At 38.7% G+C, this 25,574-nt stretch overlaps 1 protein-coding gene across 1 annotated transcript; it reads left to right on the top strand.

Annotated features, from left to right (window-relative positions):
- Positions 1 to 3,308: 3,308 nt before the first annotated feature.
- WDR75 (WD repeat domain 75) lies at positions 3,309 to 19,470 on the top strand. Its single transcript, XM_040562266.1, has 21 exons — positions 3,309 to 3,456; positions 3,543 to 3,672; positions 4,086 to 4,151; positions 4,819 to 4,912; positions 5,591 to 5,715; positions 6,585 to 6,655; positions 7,169 to 7,285; positions 7,872 to 7,960; positions 8,681 to 8,839; positions 9,245 to 9,304; positions 9,404 to 9,519; positions 10,108 to 10,280; positions 10,855 to 11,018; positions 12,488 to 12,671; positions 13,874 to 13,968; positions 14,412 to 14,507; positions 15,090 to 15,259; positions 15,772 to 15,831; positions 16,951 to 17,091; positions 17,175 to 17,266; positions 19,199 to 19,470. Exons 1-21 carry the CDS (start codon positions 3,371 to 3,373, stop codon positions 19,404 to 19,406), a joined length of 2,496 nt encoding a protein of 831 aa, XP_040418200.1. The 5' UTR covers positions 3,309 to 3,370; the 3' UTR covers positions 19,407 to 19,470.
- Positions 19,471 to 25,574: the final 6,104 nt, after the last annotated feature.

Below are 25,574 nucleotides of genomic sequence, written 5' to 3'. Positions count from 1 at the left end.
TGAACTAATGCAATAAAGCACCATTTCTCTCCTTGCCTTCCAGCTTGTTACGGTGAGACTTTTCACGAGGGCACTAAAGCTCCAACACAACCACGATATCTTCCGCCTGCCTCCCCGTCACTGGGCACAGCCCACTGCTGGGCCCTGCTCTCGCTGCTTTCAGCAGGAACAGGATGGGATTTAAAAAAGACCAAGTGGTTATTAGTAGTAAAGAAGTAGCACAAATGGGATGAAAAGAGAACAGTACAGCTTGCAATCTGTTGCTTTGTGGTTAGAAATGCTAAGAGCAGAGGATTACTGTTTACACACAGCAATGCATGGCTACAGCTGGTTTGTATGAGAGGAAAGGCCACGAACATTTGTTGGACCATAAGCACAGAGTTTAAGACTGAGAGTCTTTCTTTCATCCAGATTTTTTTTCTCAGTACTACAGTACTCGCCTTCCCTAGCTGGACAAAGCTTGGCCTCCTTTCCAAGCGGTAAGAAACAAAATCTTCAAAGGCATTATGGAACAGGAAGCACTGGAGATCCAGCAGCTGCTTAAGGTAAATAAGCTCACAAGGCTCATTTGATCCTCACTTCTCCCAAGCTGTACCCTTGCTTACCAACAGCTGCTATTTAAAGACAAGAAAACCTCAAAGCAAGATCTTTACACAGACTAACATAGTCTCATGTATGTCCATCTCTTCTTATCCCAGATTCTCTGCACACACAATTTCAGTTCAGAAAAAAATTAAAGGTGCAAGCTCAGTTTTGCTTACTTGTTTTGGCACCTGTTTGCCCAGCTGAAGCCCCGACTGTTCTCTGTGCTTGCACCGGTGCAACTGCAAGGTACATACAGATGCACAACGTGCAGATGTTGCACAGTAGCTTATTAAAAAGCTGCCATATGGGATGACATATACATGCATGGAACCAGACACGTACCATACATAGACTGAAAGACAGTTCACAACCTAGTTACAAGAGCACAGCTGTACAGGTAATGTAGATGCTATCATCTGTTGAACACGAAGGAAATGGAGCTCGTTAGATGATAGAGTCCTAGCTCAAGCAATTTCACTTTACTGGTATTCTGGGCTTTAAATACGGTGTTCTTATTATTGCAGTCATTCTTCTAGCACCCTCTAGTGTTCACAGCAGCTAAGAATCATTATTGTAACATACTATCTCATATTCCAAGCCTCTAAAAAGAACTGCTTTCCTAACCTGAAAAAGAAAACTACTCATTTAGTCCATTCTAGGAGCTTCCCATAACAACAGCATGTGTCCCTATTACATATGCAAGTGTAATCTGACATGTTAGATTTTCTTTCAGTAAAGAAATGAGATCCTAGTGTTCACACACCACAAAAAGGAAAACATTCCTAACAAATAAAATAACTCTTGAGGTACTCGCTTTTCCTTTCAAGAGTAGTTGCCTTTCAAATAAATATTTCCTGAACTGGAAACTAGCAAGTGAATCTGCTGTCTTTGTTTTAAGCATATTTGCACAGGCAAAACAGCAATCCATTATTGAATGGATGAGGCATCACCATCTAAATGATGGAGTTTTAAGAGAGAAGAAAACCTGCTTATTTTTATCTCACTACAGACGATTGCAAGGCCTAATAGCTATGGTTTCCTATGATTTTGATTTTCAGCAAAAAGGCATCCAAAGCCAGTTTACAAACAGAAGACCAAATTTTTAAGTGTACCTCATGCCGAAGCTCACAGCTTGCTTGGAGCACTCCTCATCAGAGAGCCACCTAACCCACATTCTATTAAGGTGCACGATTGAAGTAAACCAAGTTTTCCAGAAAGCAAGAAATCTGCTGGATAGTAAGTGGAGTGCAAAATTGCTGTTATTTCAAGAGTTTTTGGCCTGAATTGTATTACTGACTTCATGAATGAGAACGGTAACCTGGTGTATTACACCCTGCCTTAAAGGACTGTCATTCTGCTCCCCTGAAGTCAGCTGTAAGTTTTTTCCTGAACTCTATTCCACTGTCCTATTAATTTGGGCTATACTTTGTAGTACTTAATTCTGAAAAAGTCACAATTCCCCCTAAATAACCACCAAGCTGAATGCGCCACAATTTTTATCAGAACCAAGATACTTCGGAAAAAAAAAAAAAAGGCAAATTTCTTTGGCTTTTCACAGACTTGACATATAAATTTTATGTACCGTGAGTGTAAATTTAAACAAATCAGAAAACCACACACACCCCACTTCAACCAACTGGGGGAAAAAAAGAAAAAAAAAAAGCTGAGATTCGTTTTGCTCCTTGCTCACTTTAATACCACAAACTAGATACTTTCAACATCTCATACTGCTTAAATCCCCCAAATTACGAATTATAATTTTTAGTTTTTTATATGCCTGTTTATATTTACACATCCGTGCATCAGGTTTTTGCCACTTAAAAATACAGATTAGGATACTGAACTAAAAGGCTAAATTACATGTATTTATCAAAAATACAGTAAAAACTTTTTACAGGACTGCTAGAGAATTTATGACAGGCATTTTAACTTTGAACACAAAAATCTTTCACTTTTTTTTAATGAAAGTTTGTGAAAATACTAGCAGTTATTCCATAAAGTGACGCCTGGCCATGAGTTCTAGACATAACCATAGAATCATTAAACAAGAGACAATGCTTTCAGGATCAAATTTCTTTATTCATAACATGGCAGTAGAAAGATTTCTAAGCGGATGACAAATATGTCAATGCAAAGTGTAAAAAAGGAGTAGAAAAAGAGCATACAAGATAGGAGGAAAGATAGAAACAATAAGCCAAATGCAGAACACCTATCCCCTGAAGCACAGCCACTGCTTTAAGTGCTGGGTTGTTGTTATTCCAGCAGTACAAACCAGACATTCCTTGCCACACTTAAGGATTACAGCCCAGCAACGCAGTCACAATTTACGTTATTTCAGGAGCAAAAGACAGTTTGGTAGTTATGATGTACAGGTTTTCACCTGTAGGTGTGCTGTCAAATTGTTCAAAGTGACTCTGTCCAAATGTAGCAGTAGTGCTATCCTAAATACATGTTGCAGTGAATTGGATTGCGTCTGTATGGTAGGCGTGAAAATTACCATCTTAGTTGGTTTTACCATCTTAGATGGTTTTCTTGAGTATGATGTGGTTTATTACCGAGATACTTACGACTGACTTCTTGGAATGACACAGTGATGTTGCCGAAACACGCATAAAATAGACGATAATAAAACCACCGGCATTAAAACGACTTTTATTGTTCAGGAAGGAGGAAGTAAGGCAGACCACCCCTCGGGCTGCGCCGCTGAAGGCGCGGGGCGGGGCGGCAGCCATGTCGGCGGCGGGCGGGCCGTGCCGCCGGAAGGGCGGGCGGCAGCAGCCTCAAGATGGTGGCGGCCGCGGCGGTCCGCGTGGTGTGCTGTGGGGGTAGCCCCCTGCACGGCGCCCGGGCCGTCTTCTCCGCCGACGCCAGGTGCAACGGGGGGCGGCCGGGGTCTGTGGTCCCCTCTGGGGGGTGTCCCCACAGGGTGGTCACGGCTTTCGTCTCTCTTGCCGCAGGTACTTGCTGTGCACCTCCGGGGATTTCGTGAAGGTGTACAGCGCGGCTACCGAGGAGCTGGTGCGGGTGCTGCGGGGTCACGGCGGCCTGGTGACAGGCGTGAGGCTCAACCCGCACAACCGCCTGCAGGTGGGGCCGGGGGGCGAGCCCCCGGCGGTCGGGGCCGGTGTGGGGGGTGGCAGGGGGTTAGGGGAGGCGCTGGGGAGCCTTGGGGAAGGGAGGCGTGCTCCGCGTGGTCCTAGTGGGGTGCGGGTTTGGGGAGGGCCCTGCGGTGACTGGTGGCTCTTTGGCTGCTGGTAGATAGCTCTCCGTGTGCGCTGCTCCTCCAGCGCTGCCTCTGCTTTCGGTGCTCTGCTCTGCCTCTGTACAAGCAACGTTACTTGCAAAGATGGACTGCACCTGTGTGATAGCTGTTGGAAATCTGAGACTCTGCCACATTGAGCCTCAGTTCCGTAGATCAGTCTTTCAACTTTAAGTAGTGATTTTATGTAAAACCTGACGTTTGTATTTTGTTGTAATATCTGTGATTTTTTTCTCCTTAGCTCTATTCTTCCTCTCTTGATGGTAGCATTAAGCTGTGGGACTTCACAGATGGGATTCTCATTAAAGTATGTTGAGTTATTCTTGTTGAGTATGGGGCAAAGTTGTTCTTTACCCATTGATAGTAAAATGGTAATAAAGATGATGGATAGCGAGGGCTGACACAAATCAGTGTGAGATGTGTGCTACTATTAACATAGCCTGAAAACTATCTGTTCGTGGCAGTAATGAAATGTTGATGTGTGTGTTACTGCAGAAATTCATGATGGTACATAATGTTCTTAGGGGAAAAAAGGCTGTGTGCTGACGTACTGACTTTGTTGTTTGCTGCAGTTCAGTCCAATGTAGTTTTTAAGGAATATGCTGTGGTTTGTGAGATACCAATAGGAGCTGATAGGATTGTTTGGAAGTGTGGGCTACTATTTGTCCTGTTGCTCCTATTTTCTGCTAAGTAGAGGGGCACTTTCAATAGCTGGGTCCTTTGTTTTGTACTGGGGGTGAGGTGCCTTCACATTTTTGGTGATTCTGATGTTTGTTAGTGCTGATTAGTGCTGTTTTAACATGGATATTAGTCCTTGATAGAATAGAGTTCTTACTTGTCTTTGAATGGGCAACTAATACAGCAAGGTTTCTTCAGAGCACATCTGTTTTCCCAACTGTAAAAGCTTTGCATTACTGACTCTTAAAAACTCTATGCTCAAGTATAATAACTGTTGGATTTTTTTCTTTCATCAGACTTTCACTGTAGGATACAAACTTCTCGCACTGTATGCACTTGCTAGTTGTGAGGACTCGGTATTTGTTATAATTCCAAAGAGAGGTGAAAGAGGTATGATTAGTGTCATCATTATGATATAAGTTATTGTTTTCATAAGCTACTGTTATCTGAGTGAATAGTGCACTGCAAGGTATTTTACTGCATTAATATTCTCTAAGTGTTATGACAGGTGCCTGTGGTTCTTCATTTTGTTTTCTATTTTCATTCTGTGAGGTCTGTTTTTTTACATTTGACTAAGTGCTCGTTTTCACTTCTAAATCACATAGTGCACATATCTGATGCTGTAGATGCATTAATCTTTAAACAGTGTTTATACCATAATATAGTGTACACACAGCATTTGAGACTACTATTTCACTTTAACCATTTGTATGGTTACATTTTTCTAGATTTTAGTTTGAAATAAATATTAAATATAGCTTGATCTTATTCCTTCTCAATTTCTACAAATGTCACATCAGAGCAAGATCAAACGTTACATAACTTTGCTTGCTTTCTGCTTATGGTTGCACTGGAATTTGCTATTTAGTCCTCAGCATTCAGTGCTGTTTGAATTAGAATATCTTAAACAATATTTTTTTGAGAAGCATTATAAACTTTTCAAACATATTAGTACCTTCCAATATTCTTGTTTTTTGTTAAGGTAGAGTGAGTGCAAATCGCCTTTATAATGGACGTGCATAAACTTGTTTGTAAAAGTTTTTTGATAACAGATTTTTCTTTGGTCAGATACATTCCAACTGGTCTCAGTGAAACTGACAAAAACAGCAGGCCAAGATGTGGAAGCCAAGGAATTTTCTGTGGTTCTGGAAGGTGTGGATGCGTCACCAAAGTGTACTGCATTTGGAAGAGAGGTATATTCACCTTTGGCAGAGGGGTGGGGGAGTGCTGGGGTATTGTTTTGTTTCATTTCCTTTCAAATGACCTATATGCTGCTTTTACACACATACAAGCACAGCAGCACTTCAGACTCATCAAGCAAAACACATTCCTTTAAAAAAAAAAATCATTATATGGAACCTTCTTGGCTGTAAACAAATTGTAGGTTACTGACTTCCAGAAGGGCTACCTTGAGAGACATAAGCTTCAGCAGCACTTGGAGGCAGCCATGATACTTGTTGAAACAATCTGCTAGAACTGAACTTTTGACACATACTAAATGGACAGGAAAAAGTAGGAAGTGCCAGAAAACCAGCCTATTGTTAAAATACCATTTTTCAATGAGAACTGAGTCTACTCATAACTTCCATGAATGTCTTAAAGTCCCTTTTGATATTGAAGGTCTTAAAAAATCCTTAACATCTTATGTAACTAAATCAGGTTTTAGAATTACATATGTAGCTTTGTTTTGCTGAGATTTTATACAGCAGTGCTTATTTGCTCACAACGATTCATTCTGTCCGACTTAGAACAGTAAACAGGGAAAAGGAAATGCCTAGTGTACTATGTTTTGGGGTTGTGGGGTGAAATGAACATTTGAAAACAGGAATGAAGACACAAGTGCTAGAAGTGCTGGCTGAAAGTGTTGTATCAGTCCTTTCTTGCCATCTGTGTGCAGGTACTTTCTAAGCACCACTGGACAAAACAGATAGATGCTGTTGTTAAATCTTGTGTTGCCTCCAATTTCAAGTGCTTCATAGTGAAATATGATTTTTGTTTTTTTTCTTCCGTGTGTAAGTACAGTCTATGTCCTAACTGGTTAGCTGTTCTTTCACTGTAACAGGGTGAATATGTGGCATCAGTCAAGAACTTTCATCTCCAAGTTTATTTTTTTAAACGGAAACAGCTGAACAGGTAAGAGTGATGAAGATGTCAGGTATTGCTTCAATCTGAATATATTAAAAATGTTCGTGTTAACTGGTGATGTGTGCGCACAGTAATCTATATTTCTCATCAACCATTTGGTTTTATGCTAGATGGGATGTAGACAGTATACAAGAAGCTTCCTTTAAAAAAGCAGGCAGGAAGAGTATTCGCAGCAGCTCTTGGTAGCTTATTTTTTCAGTTCAAGTATGTATTTTTTTTAGATGATGCTGGACTAAAACAAGTGACAGGTTGGTCAAGGACCAAGTGGGATAGGGAGGAGTGGAACAAATAAGTCCTGCAGCTCGATTGAAAGCAAAGATGTAATGAAATAAGAGGAGAGAAAGTCTGACTCTTTTTTACATTGTGTATGTAAGTTTATAACAACTTGAAGATGTTTGATTTTGCTTGTCAGAATTATTTTTGTGTACTTGTGCATCAGCTGAAGTTTTCTTTTTTTAAAAAACATGCATATAATCAGAGTTACTTTCCTGACTTCTGAAGGTTTTCTCTAAGAGCAACGAATGCGAAAGGTGGAAATAATCTCTTCACTTGTGTAGCATGCCATCCTAAGGAGGATTGTATTGCAACTGGCCATGGTGATGGAAAGATTCGTCTCTGGTATGCTCATTTTGATTCATCTGTGTATCACATAAACTGGCATGACCATAGGAATTAAGTGAAACCTGAGCAAAGCAGTCTAATTAATTAGTCCTTACGTTGCTCTTTATGACTGCTGAAAATGGCAAAGAATAGCCAGGCTTGTGGGGCTGCAATACTCGCATTGACTTCAGGATACAGCTTAATTTTAATGTTAAAGTGGGGGGAATATTCCCATTCAGCCACACTCCACTATTCTGTAATGTATTTGAAGAAGGTAATGGGAGAGCAGTTGAAGTAACTTTGTGGGCAATAGAGTGTCAGTGAGAGCACACTCGTGGAATTGCATGGTTAAGAAGAGTCAGCTTGCCAAGTTGCTCTGCAGCTCTAGGTTGCTCAGTGTGTGTAAGATGTACAGTGTGCGCCAGGAAGGCGTACCATTCCTCTGGAAAGCTGCTGGCGTGTTTCCTTCCCTGTCACTGAAGCATACAAGAAACTGTAGTTGAGAGGTTAGAAAAAAGATATACTTGATTCAATTCAATATTCCCTTTTGTTTGCTCAGTTGTTGATGACCCTGTGCTTAAAGTACTCTTTTCCCTCTCCATAGGAGGAATTTCTACCACAACAAAGAGTATGTATTTTCCACACTGCACTGGCATCATGACAGAGTCATGGATCTCTCTTTTTCTATAGAGGGTGAGTACAGAAGTCTTTCCAAGACACAGAGTTGGAGAATGGGGGGGAAGAAATCTATGGAAGTTCAAGTTCATCCACGTACTAACAAATAAGTTTGTAGTATTTTAAGTGTGTTCAGGAAGGATCTGAAATAAGTGGAAGCAGTTTTGCTTTCTTGATATTATTTTGGTTGGTGTTCATAATTCAAAACTTGACCTCCTGTGGCAGAATGTGAAATGTAACCCCTCTTCCTACTGCTTCCACCCTACTCTGCTTCCTCTTTCATCAGCAATGTCAATGAGCTCTCTGAATCTGAAGAAAGTAAGCCAGTCTTGTCTGAGCTCAAACCTAGTGATGAAAATCCAGTGAACTTTTAAGTGAGTGTATTTCTTAGCATACTTGTTACTGCAAAATACTTACAGAAGGAGAACATCTATATTCTAACACAAAGACTCAACTGATTCTAAAAGTAATGGGGTTTATGATTCCCAAAGCATTGTTTAAATTTTAGTCTTGGCACAAGTTCTTGTTACTTCATGTAAGTTTCTCTCCCAGTTCAACATAGGGTAATAGGAAACATACATATGTGTATTGCACAGGCTAGGCATGAGGAATAACTTTTGTGTGTGGCAGCTTAAAGGTTTTTCAAAAACCTGTGTTTTCTGTCACTGTAACACAAACACATGCTGATGATATTTTTTTAAAACAAAACCTCTAACTTCACGTTTATTTCCTGAAAAGGAACCAGCTTGCTGAGTGGAGGAGTTGAAGCTGTTCTAGTTCAGTGGCACAATGGGTCAGACTGTAAGAAGGATTTCCTTCCTCGCTTGGGATCTGCTATTGAGTACATCTCCGTTTCGTCTGATGGCACTCGCTATTGTACCTTGCATACAGACAACAGTAAGCCAAGTATTTTAAGTACCACCTAATGCAAAAATGGAATGCAAATCTGTATCAGCTCTACATCATTAGTTTCAAATGAGTTAACTAGATAATACATAACAGGTTGAATGCTGATCTGGAAGAACATAGGCTTAAAGCAGGTTGTTTTGCTTTTTCATCAGTTCTGCAAATTTTGCTGTAGCTTGGCTACATCCTGATTTAGGGGTGTCTCAGATTGTGAAAAGGTGTGTGTGTGTGTGTGTGTGTATATATATATATATGTGTGTGTGTGTGTATGTATGTATGTATGTGTATATATATATATAATCAGATTAAGTGGAGACAGTTAAGGCCCTTTCCCGCTGTGAGATGCTGATACTTTGTGGAAGCCTGTTGCAAGTCTTTATGTGCTTTTCCTTTCAGGAATTACAATAATAAACAGCAACCTAAGATTTTCTAAAAGTATTCAGGGGCTTATTAGAGGTAAGTGACATGAAGTTTCTTCCCCTTAAGGGGCAGAATATGTAACTTCTGATCTTAAGTCATTCATCATCTTATTTGTCATCTTATTTTTGTTCCCAGCCAGGGATGTCAAGACTGGTCTAGTGGTTGATCCTAGAACCAAAGCTTTGGTCCTGAATGGAGAGCCTGGCCACTTGCAGTTCTATTGTCTCCAAAGTGACAAACAGTTATACAGTGTAAGTTTGACAGGCCTGTGCTAAAACTTGAACTTCTTCAGTCAAATGATACATCAGAATTTCTTTGTAGACTTAGTATGGCAAACAAAGAAAAAGGCAGCAGCTGTACCATGCAACTGGATTCCAGCCTGAGATTTTTGTCAGCTTTGTCACAATCTTCTGTTACCTGTAAGCATAGCTAAATGCTGACAGTTGAATAAATCCTATCAGTGTTGTTCCTCTCAAGTTAAATGCCACAAATTTGTGGGTAAAATCCCCATGCAATATCCTCTTCTCTCTCTCTCTCTCTCTCTCTCTCTCTCTCACTCACACACACACACACACACACACACACACACACCCCCTATTATTATGGAACTTACACACACACACACACACTTCCTATTATTATGGAACTTACACACACACACACACTTCCTATTATTATGGAACTTACATGCCATAATTTTGCTTATCCTGAATTTTTTTATGCCGCAGCCCAGTCAGTTCTAATCATTGCTTTCAGAACATCCTTTCTCCATTGTCTTACGAATAGTATCTATAAATCTGCATTGGAATTCTCAAATTTATTCTTGTCTTCTTTTGCAGCTGGATATTGTTCAACAAGAATACATCCAGCAGGCAGGTTTAAACCAAACTGACCTGGTTAAAGTTGCATTTAGTGCCCAAGGCAAGTGGTTAGCAACAGTAGAAGAGAGAGAAGAAGAACATGACCTCGAGTTACACTTGAAGCTGTGGTTCTTTGATGAAGAAACACAAAGGTAATGATAACTAGAGCTGGCCTTCTAGATGTCCAAGTTTGTATCCTAAGCATGATGCAAATGTCTACACAAACTTTGTCTTGTAAAGGGTTTTTCCAAATGAACTAATTATAGTAAAATTATAATCAACCCTAGGAAGGGATTAAATGTGTGTGACACATCTGAAATAGCCCACAAATGTGAAATAAATAGAGAATAAGTAGAGATTAGGAATAGCTGCCCTGTATGTTATTTTTTCATGTTTGACAGGCTATTTTAACCATGGGGCTTTAATACTCGTATTTACTTGGTGTTAAAATGGTAGACTGGACAGAACAGATCTACAGCTTTCTCAGTTTTTCCCACCCCTCTCTACTCCATCACTAATGGATTAGTCCTAAGTTACAGAAAATCGTGACCTTGTTTTTTCTTTAACAACACATGCCTCTGGTTCAAATGTTTTCCTTGACTACTTAATTAAATTACTTTCTTTGATTCCCTTTCTCCCTGCCCCTTCCAGAATCATTCTAAACTGCAATCTTCCTCAAGTTCAAAACGAAATAAGTGACGAGCTTCTGTTTTTCCTTCCTTCTAGCTTTAAGTTGAATACTCAGATAAGCATGCCCCATGATGACCACATAACAGCCATGTGCTTCCGTGACATGGATGAATTGGAAGATGACTCCCTGATATTGGTAACAGCTGGCAAAGATTGTCTGTTTAAAGTCTGGGTGATACTAGAAGACACTGATCCAGAAGGTAAGCATGGTCAAAGCGTAGCATGGTCTTATTTGCCACCTTACAACATGCTATAGAAATCTGACCATAACTTCATCCGTTCAGAACCCGGCCCTCTAGTCCCATTCATTTATATATTTTTGCAGTTGCATGGAGTATTACATTCTCCTGAGCATCCTCTGTCATGAAGTTCTGTAGTTTTTGCAGTATTACGGGCTGATACAGAGGTTCCTTAAACAGTAAAGACTACCAAATTTGCTGCAGAAGGGAATGACACCTTGTATTCCTTATTTAAAGGATCGTCATTGTGTAACGATGCTTCCATGCTGGGAAGGCAAACTTTTTTTTCATTTCTGTGAGTATAGCCTTGAGAATTCTGCTCAAGGGAGCAGGATGCGGAACAGAGATAGTGTTTTAGTTGCCATTAGTATAAAACAACAGCACTTTGGCATTCTGGAACTCCACCAGTTGATAGTTCACTTTTTGAACATCTTTCCTTGCTATTAGATATTTGATCCAATATGAAATTCTATAAAATCTGAAACAAGTCCTAGAATGGATATTTAGGATCCATTTTCAAGATACTTAACCAAATCCTACTCTTCAAAATGCATGCTGATGTTTGCTTCTTGCAAAATAATGACACATAACATGAGAAGGGTGTGTAGTATTCCATATGCCTTTGAACATCAAATGCAAAAGATTTCTTACTGCTTAACTTTATTTCAGTGTTAGGCAACTAAGTGATCTTAGTACAATGTGGACTGAAGATGAGACCTAGTGTTTTTATTTCCTTTGACAAGATAGCTTTGCATCTGCTGACTGGTCTCTTTAATGCTGGGGTAGTGTTTTTTTATTTTTTCTGTGACTATACAGAGTTCTGTTCCATGGCATGTGCAAAAGTAAAAATTAGTGTTGACTTCCCTTATGTATCTCTCCAGAGGAGGAGAGGAATTATCAGGTAAAAGGATTCAATGTGCTGCATCTTCTGTGCAGCACATACTCATAAAAGCACGTATTAAATTAATAAACTAACTAGTTCGTGCATAGAATAACCAACCCTTTGGTGTTTTTCTTTGTAGCAAATCTCTACTGTGCCTCTAGATGGTGCTGTGTTACTTAAAGAAGTGAACTGGTTCTGGCTTTTTCATAAGCAGTTCTTATGTAACAGCTGTGAGTTGATGATTATAAAGTATATCTTCCAGTATCTTTTTTCATTTTTTAAATCTATTTCCTGCTTACTTGAGAATGTTTAATGTAGTAGGCAAAACAAACATCATAATCTTGGGATGCAAAATGGAGGGCAAATGAGAAGTCTACTAGATGTTTCTTGTACTAGAAAAAGGTAGATTCTGTATACTTCACAAAAATGTAAGCCTTCTGAAATAGAGCTCTCATGCTTTTGAGCCTATTTTGCAGTACTAATACTTGAATTTTCCTCTTTGTGTATAGACTTGAATTCAATTAACTAACTTGCTTATTCAATGCAGCACAGCAAAGCATGAGTTGGAGCTGTGACTTTGTAGGCAGCTATCACAACTACCAAGCGACTAACTGCTGTTTCTCAGAAGATGGCTCTTTGCTTGCTGTTAGTTTTGAAGAAACTGTCACTGTATGGGATTCAAGTACATGGGATCTTAAGTGTACATTTTGCCATCCACCTGGGAAGATAAGGTATGTTTGGCTCTTACATTTTTTTATATTTGGCTTTTCATGTCTTACTTGAATACTCAGAACAGAAAGAATCAATTCATAGTACTTCATGATTTTGTATGTGTTCCTAGAAATGTTGAATTTAACAGTCTAATTTCATATATAGAAAAGGCGAACTGGAACTTCCCCACTAATGTAGAGATGAATCAAAGTACTAAAAAAGTATAAATATAAAAAGTTAGCGCTTTATTCTTGCATGCATTAATTCAAATAGGAAGTATATCAGTAAGCCATTATGCCATATTGACATTAATATTTGCATTATAGAACATGTATTTTGATTGCTGATGACCTCTGCTGGAAACCTGTATTTGGCTGGCAGACTATCCCAGCATGTTCTGTTGGGTGCTGCCATGTTAACAGACCTGCTGAAGGTGTAGGTGTCCCTTTGTTCCATAAGGATGATGAGGAATGGCATAGGTCCACAGTACAGATAAAAGATAGAGACCCAAAGAATGAGACAACCGTAATATTAAGCTTGCTGGACTGCAAATATACAGTAGTTTCTGATCCAGGTAAAGCATCACCTTTTTATGATTGCCTTAGGAAAGTAGGCCAATTGCTGACCTCACTGGTTCCTCTAGTTAATCTTTGAGCCAGATCTCTCTCTAAACAAATTCTGAGTGATGCTACAAATGAGCTATAATGTTCCCTTTCAGTTCTAAGATTTTTCTAGCTGCTTTTCCAGGTCAATACTGGCCTAATGTTAGAGGTTCTTATTTTCTCCAGAAAGCAAGTCAGAGCAACCTATAAGATTTTTTTAACTACTTTGCTCTTTCTAGTGCTTAGCTCTTAGCTCAGTAGTAGGAATCTTTAAATACTGGAAGTTTTTTCCAGTCCTGATGTTAACGCTGTAGTAATTACATGTTTGTTACTTACGAGGTTAAAATCACTGCTTAAAATCAGAATGTTGTAGGAACAGTTCCAAATTCTCTGTAATCCTTATGGAGTCAAGTATACCTGAAATCTTCCAGACCTGTTTGTGGTTGCGTGTGAAAGAAAGCATACTCTCACTAGAGGTGAAAGCAAAATGCAAACTTATCCTGACTAAATGTCAGAACTAAATCTTAACTGAATGTCTCTGACTTATGAATCAATACTACATAGAGAAACAAGAATGAAATCTTAAGGTCTAACTTTTTTTTGACTTTTTGCTTCTGTAGGCACATCAGCTTTGGGAGACTAACATGTTCCAAGTACCTTATTGGTGCCACTGATCATGGCTTTCTGTGTTGCTGGAACCTGCTCAGTTGTGCATGTAAGATCAGCTTAAATGTGTGCTAGAGTGACTGTGGTGACATTTAACCCTTAAATTTACTATGATACCTTTAAGCGATTCTAGTTTGATCTAAATTCTAGTTTGATCCAGATTGACCCCTTACAAAATACTCTGTGGAAATTTTTAATACTTCAGTTAAGATAGTGTGTATGTGCATATTTAATTCTATGTTGATGATATGTCTATGATGTTATGTCTATTGATGTCTATGATGATAACACAGTAACAGCTAGTATTTCCTGCATTTGTAGAGGAAGCTGATGATAATTGTTTTGATTGATCTGGGAATAAGTGAAGTTGTATGCCTCTTGCAGAGGTTAAGCCTTGAGTCATTTCCATTTGACCTTTTATTTGGCAAAGCACCTGGATGGAACTGAATGCTGCCTTCTCACATCTGGCTGTTGCTGTGTTTGCTTTTTCAGTGGAATGGAGTGCCCACCTCAATGTCGTAGTTCTGCAACCTGATCCCCTTTCAGAACACATTGCTGCTGTCTCATGGCTCTCAAAAGAGTCCAGCTGTGAGTACAAAGGCTTCTTTGACAAGTAGTAGTCAGTAGATCTTAACTGTGAAAGCATAATTTCTAGAAAAGGTTTTCTTAGAATTCCGTAAAAGCCAAACCTGAGTCTGTGTTTGCGCCCGTGGAAAACTGAGCCATGTCTGACAGCAGCAGTCAAGTAATTAGCATGTTGGCTCCCCATCTTTTCTTCCAACAGTTAGTCTCCAATACGGGATGTAGCACGGGATTAACTATGCTCTCTAGGTGAGGGTCTTGCATGTTCTTGACCCTATCCCATAAATGCAAAACTGTGGTTGAATGATACAGTTGTGTCAGAGCTTTGATACAAGTTAAGATTCATCTTCCCAGAGCTACTGTTTTACAGAAAAGTTGATTACCAAGTATGTTCTCTGGATTTGAATACCATAAAAGGTGACTTCTGTTATGCATTGAGGATATCCAGTTAGAATTCCTGCAAACTAGTGTTTAAAGACAATCCAGTCCAGCCCAGCCCTTACTGGCTGTCATACACAGGGCTTTGACAGCTATCCAGGAAGGTAAGAATTTCATGACTTAAAGGCAAGACGTTCTTCTCTTTTGCAGTGTTTGTGTTTAAGCCAAATGAGGCACGACCAATCTGTATCCAGAGAAACCTTTGTAAAGAAAAGATCCAGTTTGCTGCCTTCGTTCCGAGAGACGTACCTGAAACAATTGGTACAGAAAAATACCTTTGGCTAAGAAGATCCCAACTATATTTTCTTACTGATACACAAGTAAGAAATAGCGGTTCGCAGGGAGAGTGGTTCCTTGGGGGTGAAGGTGGTCAACTGTTGAGTATTAGTTTCCTTTCGTAATTTCAAAGCAACAAAAGCCATACATGGTTCTTCATTAAAATCTTTCAAATGCTAAAATAGCTTAACGTCAACTTCTTATTTACTGCTTTTTTTGCTTCCAATAGTTTCTCTTGCTTCATTCATAGAAGAAACTATGTAGAAGTTGAAGTGTTGCTAGCTATGCAAATGTTTCATATGATATTCAGTTTTTCCCCATATTATTTGTGTGGTTGTTTTTCTTGTCTGTTTTCCCTTCCACCTGCAAAGTCTATACATAGCTTTTAGGCTCATTCCTGCTTCCTTTTTTTTCTTTCTAAAATAAAGAGAAAGTTGTATTTGCTTCTTCCACTTGACGAACAAATCTTTTTGGGCCAAACTTCCGTAGACTAGGTACTGAAATGTGGAAAACAGTTTTAGGTGTTGTAACTCTGCTACATCTTCCTTTATTTTAGGAGCTAATGACGTTTAGCACAAAGTCTCCAGAAGAAAGGCTTACAGTGTCAAGCAAACAGGTACCTTTTAAAGAAGTTCTGATAGAAATGTGTAGCGGTATTCAAAATTCTGTTGGTGTTCAACTTGTCAGATTCTAATTCTCATCTGTCATGAAAACACTCACCACATCCTGACAGGGAATCACAGGCCCTTATCTGAAGGGGCAGTAATCTGTACTTGCTTATGTGTTGGCAGAATTCCTGTCCATAAAACCTTTAAAAGTTGAAGTATTAGTAAGCTACTCCCTTCTTTTCTCATTTCCTTGAACAAAATCTGATAATTTTCTAAAAGAATTTAGATCGTACACATGAAGCAAAACCACCTGATATGAGTAAGCTCTTTCCTTGTTTTGCTTTCCATGTTTTGGTTTCTTTAATGCTTGGAGCCTTGATTTGTGGCCTGCGATTTCTGGTGAGGATGTAAAGTTGTCAGTCCGTTTTGATTTATCAGTGAGACTGAATTTCAAAATTGATTCAGTATGTACTTCTATAGGGAAGTAGTGTGGGAAATTGAGTCTTTTATATTCATGTTGAAGTGTTCTATGCTCTGTGAACAGAATAAACCAGTATTTGATGGATTTGGTTGATTAAATAAAATAAATCAAAATAGAAGCTAATATATTTCTAAGATTAAAATCCAATTAGAATGTGGTTAAAAGTAGTCAGTTTCTTGGGGGTTGAGTAATTTGGAGCTCAGGTTAAGGGATGTTGATCTAGAAAAATGCCAGAAGGGTAGTTAAAATGTTTTGCCTCCAGTTTCATAATAGATCATTCAGCAGATGCTGAGGTGTACATGATCTTTTAGTCATAAATGGCATATAGAAGCCATACTTTGGTACACTAGCCAACTAAAATTCTGGTGTTTTTTCTAGAAGTACAGAGATCCAGATCGTGGAAAGTTCTGTTACATCTGTGTAGGATTTTGTTGGAAAGGGTGTCTGAGAGAGAAATAAGTACCAGGAGCCATGTCATATGGCTCAGCTGAGATGAATTTGAGTGTAGAGTTTTGTCACCTAGATTGATTATAAATTCTTCTAGCTGAATTTGATAATTCAAAATGAGATGGAACTTAAATCTGTGACAGTGAAGTTCTAATTAAAACTGTCTTGTTTCAAATACAAGTTGTGTTTTTTATTCAAGCTGGCCGTAGAAGAAAGTCTTCCTGTGACCCCATTTAGCTTGCTGTTGGGAAAGCACAGACATCAACAATCACAAGGGGGTATAGACCTTACAAAAGTAGTTCGTAATCACCACGAGCAAGATTCCCCTGCTGTTAAAGAGGTAGGAGTAATTACAGTAAGTGAAAAAGCAAAATAATGACAGGCAAAAGCTTTCATAATAAAGCTTCTTCTCTTTCTCTTCAGCTTCTGCACACTCCAGCACACGTTTTACCATCTGCTTCCTTCCTGTGTCCTATATTTATTAATTCATTGCTCATCTCCAAAGAGAAGAAAAGGTAAGAAAAATGGGAGAACTCCATACCAGTTATTGAGATCAGTTGAATTTAAGTGCATCTTTGTTTAAAGTGTAAAAACAGCTTTTCTAACACTTTTTGCCTTCGCTCCTCTTAGTTAATAGAATAATAGAATAGGTTGCTCATAGCCCCATCCAGCCTGGGCTCGAGTACCTCGAGGGATGGGGTATCCACTGATACCCCGAAGTCCTTCTCTGTATGGCTGCTCTCAATCCACTTGTTGCCGAGACAGCATTTGTGTTGGGGATTGCCCCAAACCAGGTGCAGGACATTGCACTTGGCCTTGTTGAACTTGATGAGGTTTGCATGGGCCCCCTTCTCAAGCTTGCCAGGGTCCCCCTGGATGGCATCCCCTCCCTCCAGTGTGTCAACCACACCACTCAGCTTGGTGACCGCAGACTTGCTTGAGGGTGAGGTAGTCACAAATTCACCAAGTGGTCCATCTGTTAAATCCATGTCTTTCCATGTTAGGACAAGGATATCATGGGGGACAGTATCACATGTCCAGGTAGATGACATGAGTTGCGTTTTCCTTTACTGGTGCTGTAATGCTATCATAGATGGCCACCAAATGTGTCAGGCATGATTTGTCCTTAGTGAAGCCAAAAGGACTTAATGTTTTGGTGGTATTTCTGGATAAAGATTCTCAACTGTAATTCATTATAATGAATTCCTTGATACTTTCTCCTTATTTCTTGCTTTGGATTCACACAATAAGACTGGTTCTTAGGTTTAACATTAATAGTCTGTTTAGAATTCAGACTTCATATTTTGTAGCTTAATTAGGAATGAATATATACTGTGAATGCAGCTAAGCTTGTCTCATAATGCATTGATCCCGATTTAAAGGAGTAATTTGAAAGGTACTTAAAACATTTGGTAGCCTGTTCTTCTGAGATCAACATTCTTACTGGACTGTCCAAGTAATTTTTTTGCCAACAAAATACTGGCAAAAGTCATACAAAATATATAGAAATTTCTGTGTAGTTTTCAGTACAGAAGGATTTAGGAGTTCAGTGGCCTCTGTAAATATTTGCAGCTGTAGAGCTTGTACTTTGACTCTGGTAATTAGTATGCTTGTGCATTTAAAGTTGCATACAACTATAAGGACTGTAGGAGCAGGCCCATGAAAGGCTGGTAAGTATATATCATTGTATAGATCCATTTCCTTATTAATGTTAAACCCTTCTCTTTGTATATCACTATGAATAAACAGTGATGGTATACATCTATAATATGCTTATATTGAGTGATAAATTTTATTAGAACAGATGATTTATAGGAGACTAGGACTGTCCTGTCATCTAGGACATTCCTAATGAGGTCTAAAATGTAACAGACATTTGAATTAATCAAAATCAAAGTATCAAAGTACCATATTGTAAGTGGTAATTGTTCTATATAATTGCCTTAAAGTATAGTTTCTATTTCAGCATGAGTTTGTCTTGAATCAAGTTAGAAGGGAGCAGCTGCTTTAAATACCTCTAATTTAAAAAAATATTTTTTCATAGGAACGTGCTATTGTAGCAATTTTTAAGACCCCAAGTGATCTTTTCCTTATCTGAAGGAGAAGAATGTCCTTCTTAATTGTCTCATCCACCAGTATGTGCTATGTTTCTAAACTATAGAAGTGTGAAATAACTTCTTACATAATGCTGATCTGCATGTTCTGACAGTATGCACTATGGAGAAAATGTGTATTTGGTAAGTTAATTTAAAGGAGAAGACAGCCATTTGAAAAATAGCTTGTAATGGAGATAGCAAGAAGTATAGTAGCTCTTCTGTAGCCCAAGATTTAAAAAAAAAAAAAATCCAATGTTTGCTTCAAGTTTTTTGCATGCTAACTTACCTCTGTACTACCATGTGTGATCAGAACTACCTTTTTAATTATTTCCAATCATCTTTCTTTTACAGTGCTGAAGAAGTTGCTGATGAAGTAGAAATGGAAAGTGAAGAAGCAGAAGAGGATTCAGATGAGGAAGAAGACATTACAGAAATGGAACAAGAAAATATAAAGCCTAGGGATTTATTAGGAGAGATAACATGTAAACTGTCCAAAGCTGAGGAAAAAGAGCTACGAAAAGTAAGAAAAATGGACTACAGTTGGATATCAGCTTTCTAAACAGACATCTTGGTTTTTTTATATTGTAAGTTGAAGCTTTGGATATTAAATAATCTTCCAAAAATCTTTCAGGTCCTTTGACTGTGAACTTTACAAGCCTCTACTGCCATAAGAAGAGAGAACTCTGGGGAGGGATTTAAGTTTTGAAAAAAATGCATCTGTTCTTAGCTTTATTGCTGATTCCCTGTGAGTTTAGAAAACATATGACCTGTATTTTTTGCCATGCAAGTGCATATAAAAGGCTGCTAGTGAAACTGAATTCATTACTTGACTTGTGATGAGTTTCCAAGTCACAGCTAAGCCTCTGAAAATCTCCCCAGCTGAGACTGGGCTACTGAGGCTGAAGAACAGCAGCAAACAGCTTCAGTTCGTAAAGTACTTAACTCAAGAACTCAGGATCTGGTAGGGAAATTAGTCATGCTGTATACAGGTAAGTAACAAGTCTCCTCCTCAGAAATTCTTTCATCTGAAATGGATGACAGGAGGTTTAATATGTCTGGTTCTAGAATATAGCTACCTCCTATTCATTGGTCTTAATGTTTGCTGGTGTTTGTACAGTACAGAGACTCTTAGGCATAGGGCACTTAAATTCGTTATGATCTAGTGAAACCTTTACATTCCCATTTATCAAGAACTCTGCATAAGTTTGCTGGGATACACATCTCCTTTCTGACATCTTACTGTACACATAACAGACAGCTGTGAGAAAGACAAGTGGAGGGCTAAGCATAGAAACAGTATCCTGTCATGTAATATAAAGGCAAGCTGATGGAGGTTGCATTGGTCAGAGCGCTCTGGAGAAACAATATTCTGCTAAAAAAAAAAATATTGAGGTTAAAAATACTGGAAACAGGTATGATACTTTTAAATATTCTTTGTCAGTGAAAATCATACTCTCCCTACTTTGGTACTACCTTCAATACTGCCTTGGACCAAGCTGGAACCCACTTTATCTTTTCTAATACCCTATATCGAAAGGCGGGTTTGTTTTTTGTTTTGATTTTTGGAGGGCACAAGTGCCCTTCAGGAGAAAGAAAGCTCTCTCTTCCATGCATATACGGGTTGAAAAACTTATTTTTCACTCTTGAACACAAATGCAGCTGTTTGTTTACAATGCTGACCCATTGTCAGTGACCTCCTCACGAAACAGTTCATAGATTTAAAGACGGATCAGAACCTGCCCCATCACAACCCATGACAATTCCTCTGGCTGTCAGCTGTGGTGTACAAACATGACTGTTCCCTGAGCCTTGGTAAATACTGCTTGCTGCTTTTTGATGTCCTGAGTTTGTCCTGTGACAGCTGAGGACAGAGGTATTAGCAAGAGCGTATGACCTTTATGTACAATTCTAACAGAGAAGAAGCTTGCAGAAATGAGAAGCCTTCTGCACCTCTGTCCATGCAGTAAATTAAATGGTAACCTCTAGCAAACAAACACCCCCTTCACTATGGACACTGCATTCATTTCCAAGTATTGGAGATTAAAGCACATACTCTATGGTAATCACTTGTAAACATCCACTGTACTGAAAACAATTACATCTACCACTAAATATGAGTGTTGGCTGAATCTACGTCAAAATTAGTTTAAAATCCATTAGTATGGAAAAGTGGAAAAATAGTACACTTTTTACTCCAGAACTTTATGGTCAGACGGATGTCAAAACAGATGAAGGTGGGGAATAAACATACTTTAATAGATACAGCCTTGCATAAAGCACATTATTGAGAATGTCTTACCTGGAACTTGCACAAAGTGTCCAATAGTGCATAACACACTGTTTATATTTATTTCTTGTTAGACTGATGTGAAAAATGTCACTTGTTACAGTTTCAGGCTAAATCGTCTGGGGCTGACTTTGTTACTTGGCAGCAAAGGGCTTCTGCAGTTCCTCATACAACAAAGTTACATACCCTAGTATTAAAGTTACTTATGACTGTGAGGGACAACAGACAGTATTTTCTTCTGTCATAAATTATTTTGAGACTAATATTGCTACTGATTTTAATATGAAGGAAAAATCATATTTTAGGCATTTCAGTTTGTTTATAGGCTTTGATATAGCAGAGAAATAGCACATTTTAAAATATATGGATTTTTTTCAAGTTGTTTGCCTGAAGGTTCTCTTTTTTTATTTTTATTTTACAAACTTGCAGGGAGTGAAGAGAAACACAACAATGCTGTTATACACAGCATAGCTAAGGCCAGTTTTCTGTGTTTGTGTTTTTCTCCCTTATTATACTAGCTGTTTAGATAACCTTCAGGTATACATATCCACAAATAAAAATCTCAGCTCCCCAAACATTACACAATTTTTATTTCTGTCCATTTCATTTACAGATCTACAGCTGATGGTATTGCTTTTTCAGAACCTTGGACCCAATAGATTTTCCCCTAAATTAAATGTTTCAGCAGAACAAATAGGAAAAATATGTTCAGATTGTGACAAATAACAGGTTTTTGAAAGCTCAGAGGATTTTAAAAGTAACAAATAAAGAACATTAGTATGCATTTTTTCCTTTTCAAAATGTGCACTGTACTAGGAAAGACACTCTTAAAGGTTTTTGTCTTTTTCTTAAATAAAATCAGACTTCAGCCCTGGAGAAAAAGAAGTGCAAGTTGAGTAGATAGATCTACTCACATTGTTTCAAAAATGCTTGCTGCATCAAAGCCTGCAACATAAGTACAACTTTAAAGGTAAGAAGGAAATCTCACTATTTGTTAGTGTTCATTTTCTTTTCCTAAAGTTAACGTGTTCTTGTGAAAGCAAAGTGCTTTACTGGAAAGTAGCCGGTTATGAACAAGAGACAACTTCCATGCAATTTAGTTTTTTGTTAGGGTAATGGAGCAGTGTATGAGGAATCTTCATAAAGAAAATACATCGCAATTACAGTTACATTTCTAACCTTTGTCCTGCGTAAGTTTGGGGTTTTTGCACACTTAGATTGCTTGTACTGGGATGACAGAGTCCTCACTTTGTGCTTCTGTATATATGTTTCTTCTACTCAAGCAGGAAAAACATTTCTGTTAAGAGTTTTACTACATTTAGTAGTTAGATTCTGACCAACCTTTTTGAAAACATTTTTTGAAAGATACTGCAATTACAACAAAGAATTTAGAGGGAGGGCTGGAACTCCAGTCTCTGATTTGCTCCAAATGTTTTGGAATGTTTTATTTTTAAAACAGTTGTTTTCTGCTGTTTCTCCAGGGTTTTTGGTTAGTTTAGCTTTGCTTTTTCTAAAGCCTTCTGTATCTCAGTGGACATGAAGGTTCTCCACATTTACTAACGGCCAATTGTACTTGGTGCCCTGTGAGGGTGGTTCAGGACCGGTCACTCAGGCTAGTAGAAGGAGCTAAACAGTGGTTACAATATTTTTTTAGTTCTTTAAGAACGGGAGAAAAAAAAATGCCATTTTTGTGAGGGTGTTTTAGTATCACCTAGATCTTTGTCTCCTGCATGTTTTTCTGCCTAATGGTCTTCCTGCTATTTGACCATGGCAGATGCCTCCATCTGTCAAATCCCAGTGTGCTAAAGCATGTGGCCACAGCCAGAATTAGAATCAGCAGAGAATAACAGCAGCACAACTTGAAATATAACTCAGAGAGACTGCAACAGGTCTTCGAGTTCACCCTCCTGCCCTGAAGCACAATAACTGAGATACATTCTTATTCCTGACAGATATTTGTCTTATTTTGTAATCCTCTCATAAAAGTCACTCTACAACCTATGTAATCTGTTCAATGCTTATCTATTCTGATGACTTTTTTTTTTCCCTAATGAAAGTAAGGTTTCTTTGCCACAACTCTTTTTTTTTTTCTTTCACATTTGTTGTGAACTTCTCTGGTAATAATCTGCTCAGTTTCCTTTAAACAAACAAAAAAATCAGCTCCTCAACCTTTCATTTTTGTTTTCATCTATGCTCTTAGAGTCAGAATGATCCTCTGGAAGGTCTTTGGGGTAATGTTTACAGGTCAAATATTGTTCTGACTAATTTACTATAAATTCAAGGGTAATTTTTTTGTCAGGGTCACCTAATACTGACAAATTGATCTGGACAGTTTTTAAAGCTGTTCTTTCTTTCTTCTGGCTTGTAGTTATTGTTGATCACCTTTAGTATCTGCCACAGTTGCTGAAGGTGGAAGCAAAGAAACCAGCTTATACCTCACCTAATGCTGTGATATTACACAGCAAATAGTGTTTGCTTGAGCCAGATCCCAAATCTCAGCAGGGCACCGCACTCTGTGCATACACCAGTTCGGATCAAACGGTCCTGGCATTAGTTTTGGCCTCTGCACAGCACTTCTTTGGGGAGTTAAGTAGTAGATCATAGTTATGTAAACTGGAATTTAGCCAGGACAGCAGGGTCACTCACCTCTAAGGTTGCAAAAGACATTTAAATAATACTCTGAACAGCTCAGGACTTAAACAACTTTATTAACTTAGCACATGAAGGAGAGAACTTGTTACGACAGGATCATCACAACATGAAATCATCACAAGATGGCAGAAATTGTGATGAAACTTCTGTTACTGTAAAACAATTCAGCCTGAAATCCTGACTCTTCAGAAGTCATTGAAAAGCACCCTTTGGCTTTGTACTCCACGGGCACAAAAATGTATAACCCACAGCAAATACTAAATCTTAAAATGCTGCTATGAACTGTGTTCCTAGTGGCATGATTGGTTTTAAAGTGGATGTAGTCCAAGCTACTTATGTTAAGAAAAAGTTCTGCGTAACATACAGAATGAGGCCCTTTAGGTAAATAATAGTGTGGGTGTAAGGAAGAGTTACCACAGAGCTCTGGAAATGTGTGGATCAGCACTTTTGAAGGTTACAGGTCTCTTAAATGCTTTAAACACACAAGCAGCTGCACTGGAAAGAAGCATTCCCACCTTTTAGCTAACCTTCTCTGCTCATTTCTGCTCCTGAATCACTGTCAGCCTTGTGCCAGCACAAGCTTTCGTTGCCCTTGCGGTGAGCTAGACTGGGGGAAATAGTCTGGCTTAGAACTAAGCCTGATAAGACACAAATAAACAGTTGAAGATGGTCATCAAACTGCAGCCAAGTTGCACTGAGAACACTGGAGGGCTTTTTTTTCAGAAGCTTTTTGTATGCACAGGAGATGATGCTTTATGCTAAATATCCAAAATCCCACTCTTTTCTCACACAGTCACAGAGCCTATCCCTTGTGCTACAGGAGGCCCCCCTACACCTAGAGCATTCCTAAGCCCTTTGTTTGAATGGATACTGGAGGCACCTCTCCCCCACAGCAGCAAGGCCACTTGCCCGTTGCACCCTCTTCTTCCTCGCCTGTACTGATGGGGAAAATACACAAATTTCAAATAAAGCAGCGGCTTGTAGTTCAAAGTGAATGCTTTTAGCTTGATACTGTCACAGCATTAAACTGCTGAGAGGGAATCTAAGCTTCTAAAACAAAATCGGTTAAATAATTATGATTTTTAAAACATGCAATGAATGTTGTTATTGGAACTGTGACCTTCATCTTCTGTCGACCCCCACGGATACATCTGTGTTGCTAAGAATTAGCCTTATCTTTCAAGAACAGACGCTGCAGCCATAAACTCAACAAATTTCTTCATGAGAGCAGGGAAAAAGAATAGGTTTCAAGAAAGAAGGTACTAGCCAGAAAAGTAAGAATTTTTGGCCTATTTTTCAAAATGACTTTCTTACACTTATAACTCCATGATTTAAAAATAACACAGACTCTGGATTATCTCAGCCATAAAATGGGCTATCAGTTTCTGTTACTGATGCCTCAACTTGTGTTTGTTTGCAATGCTACTTAGTTTATTATATTTCCTGATTTGATACTGTGATCAAAGCTTCAGCTATCTTGGCTCTTTCATGTCCTTTAGTGACCAAAGGAGTTTTCATTTCTTGCCCAAGCCAGCAGAACAAGCCAACAAATAAAACTCCCAGCATTATCTGAGATGTCATCTCTTTCATTTATGGCTACCTACTTCACAAATAATAGCAATAATACTAATGTAATTTGGCATTCTTGCAGTTTGTCATTCAAAGGCAACATGCAATTTCCCCAAGGTAGAAAGCTTCTGCATTGAAAGGTTTTGTTCAGGTTAAGTTTTGGCTGTGGGCTGTGCTTAGAGCTTCCCTGTCCTCTTGGCTTCTCTTGCTTTGAGTTCT

This window comes from Cygnus olor, chromosome 6 (assembly GCF_009769625.2).
Source record: "Cygnus olor isolate bCygOlo1 chromosome 6, bCygOlo1.pri.v2, whole genome shotgun sequence".
NCBI lineage: Eukaryota > Metazoa > Chordata > Aves > Anseriformes > Anatidae > Cygnus > Cygnus olor.
This window is presented reverse-complemented; position numbering and strand designations above follow the sequence as displayed.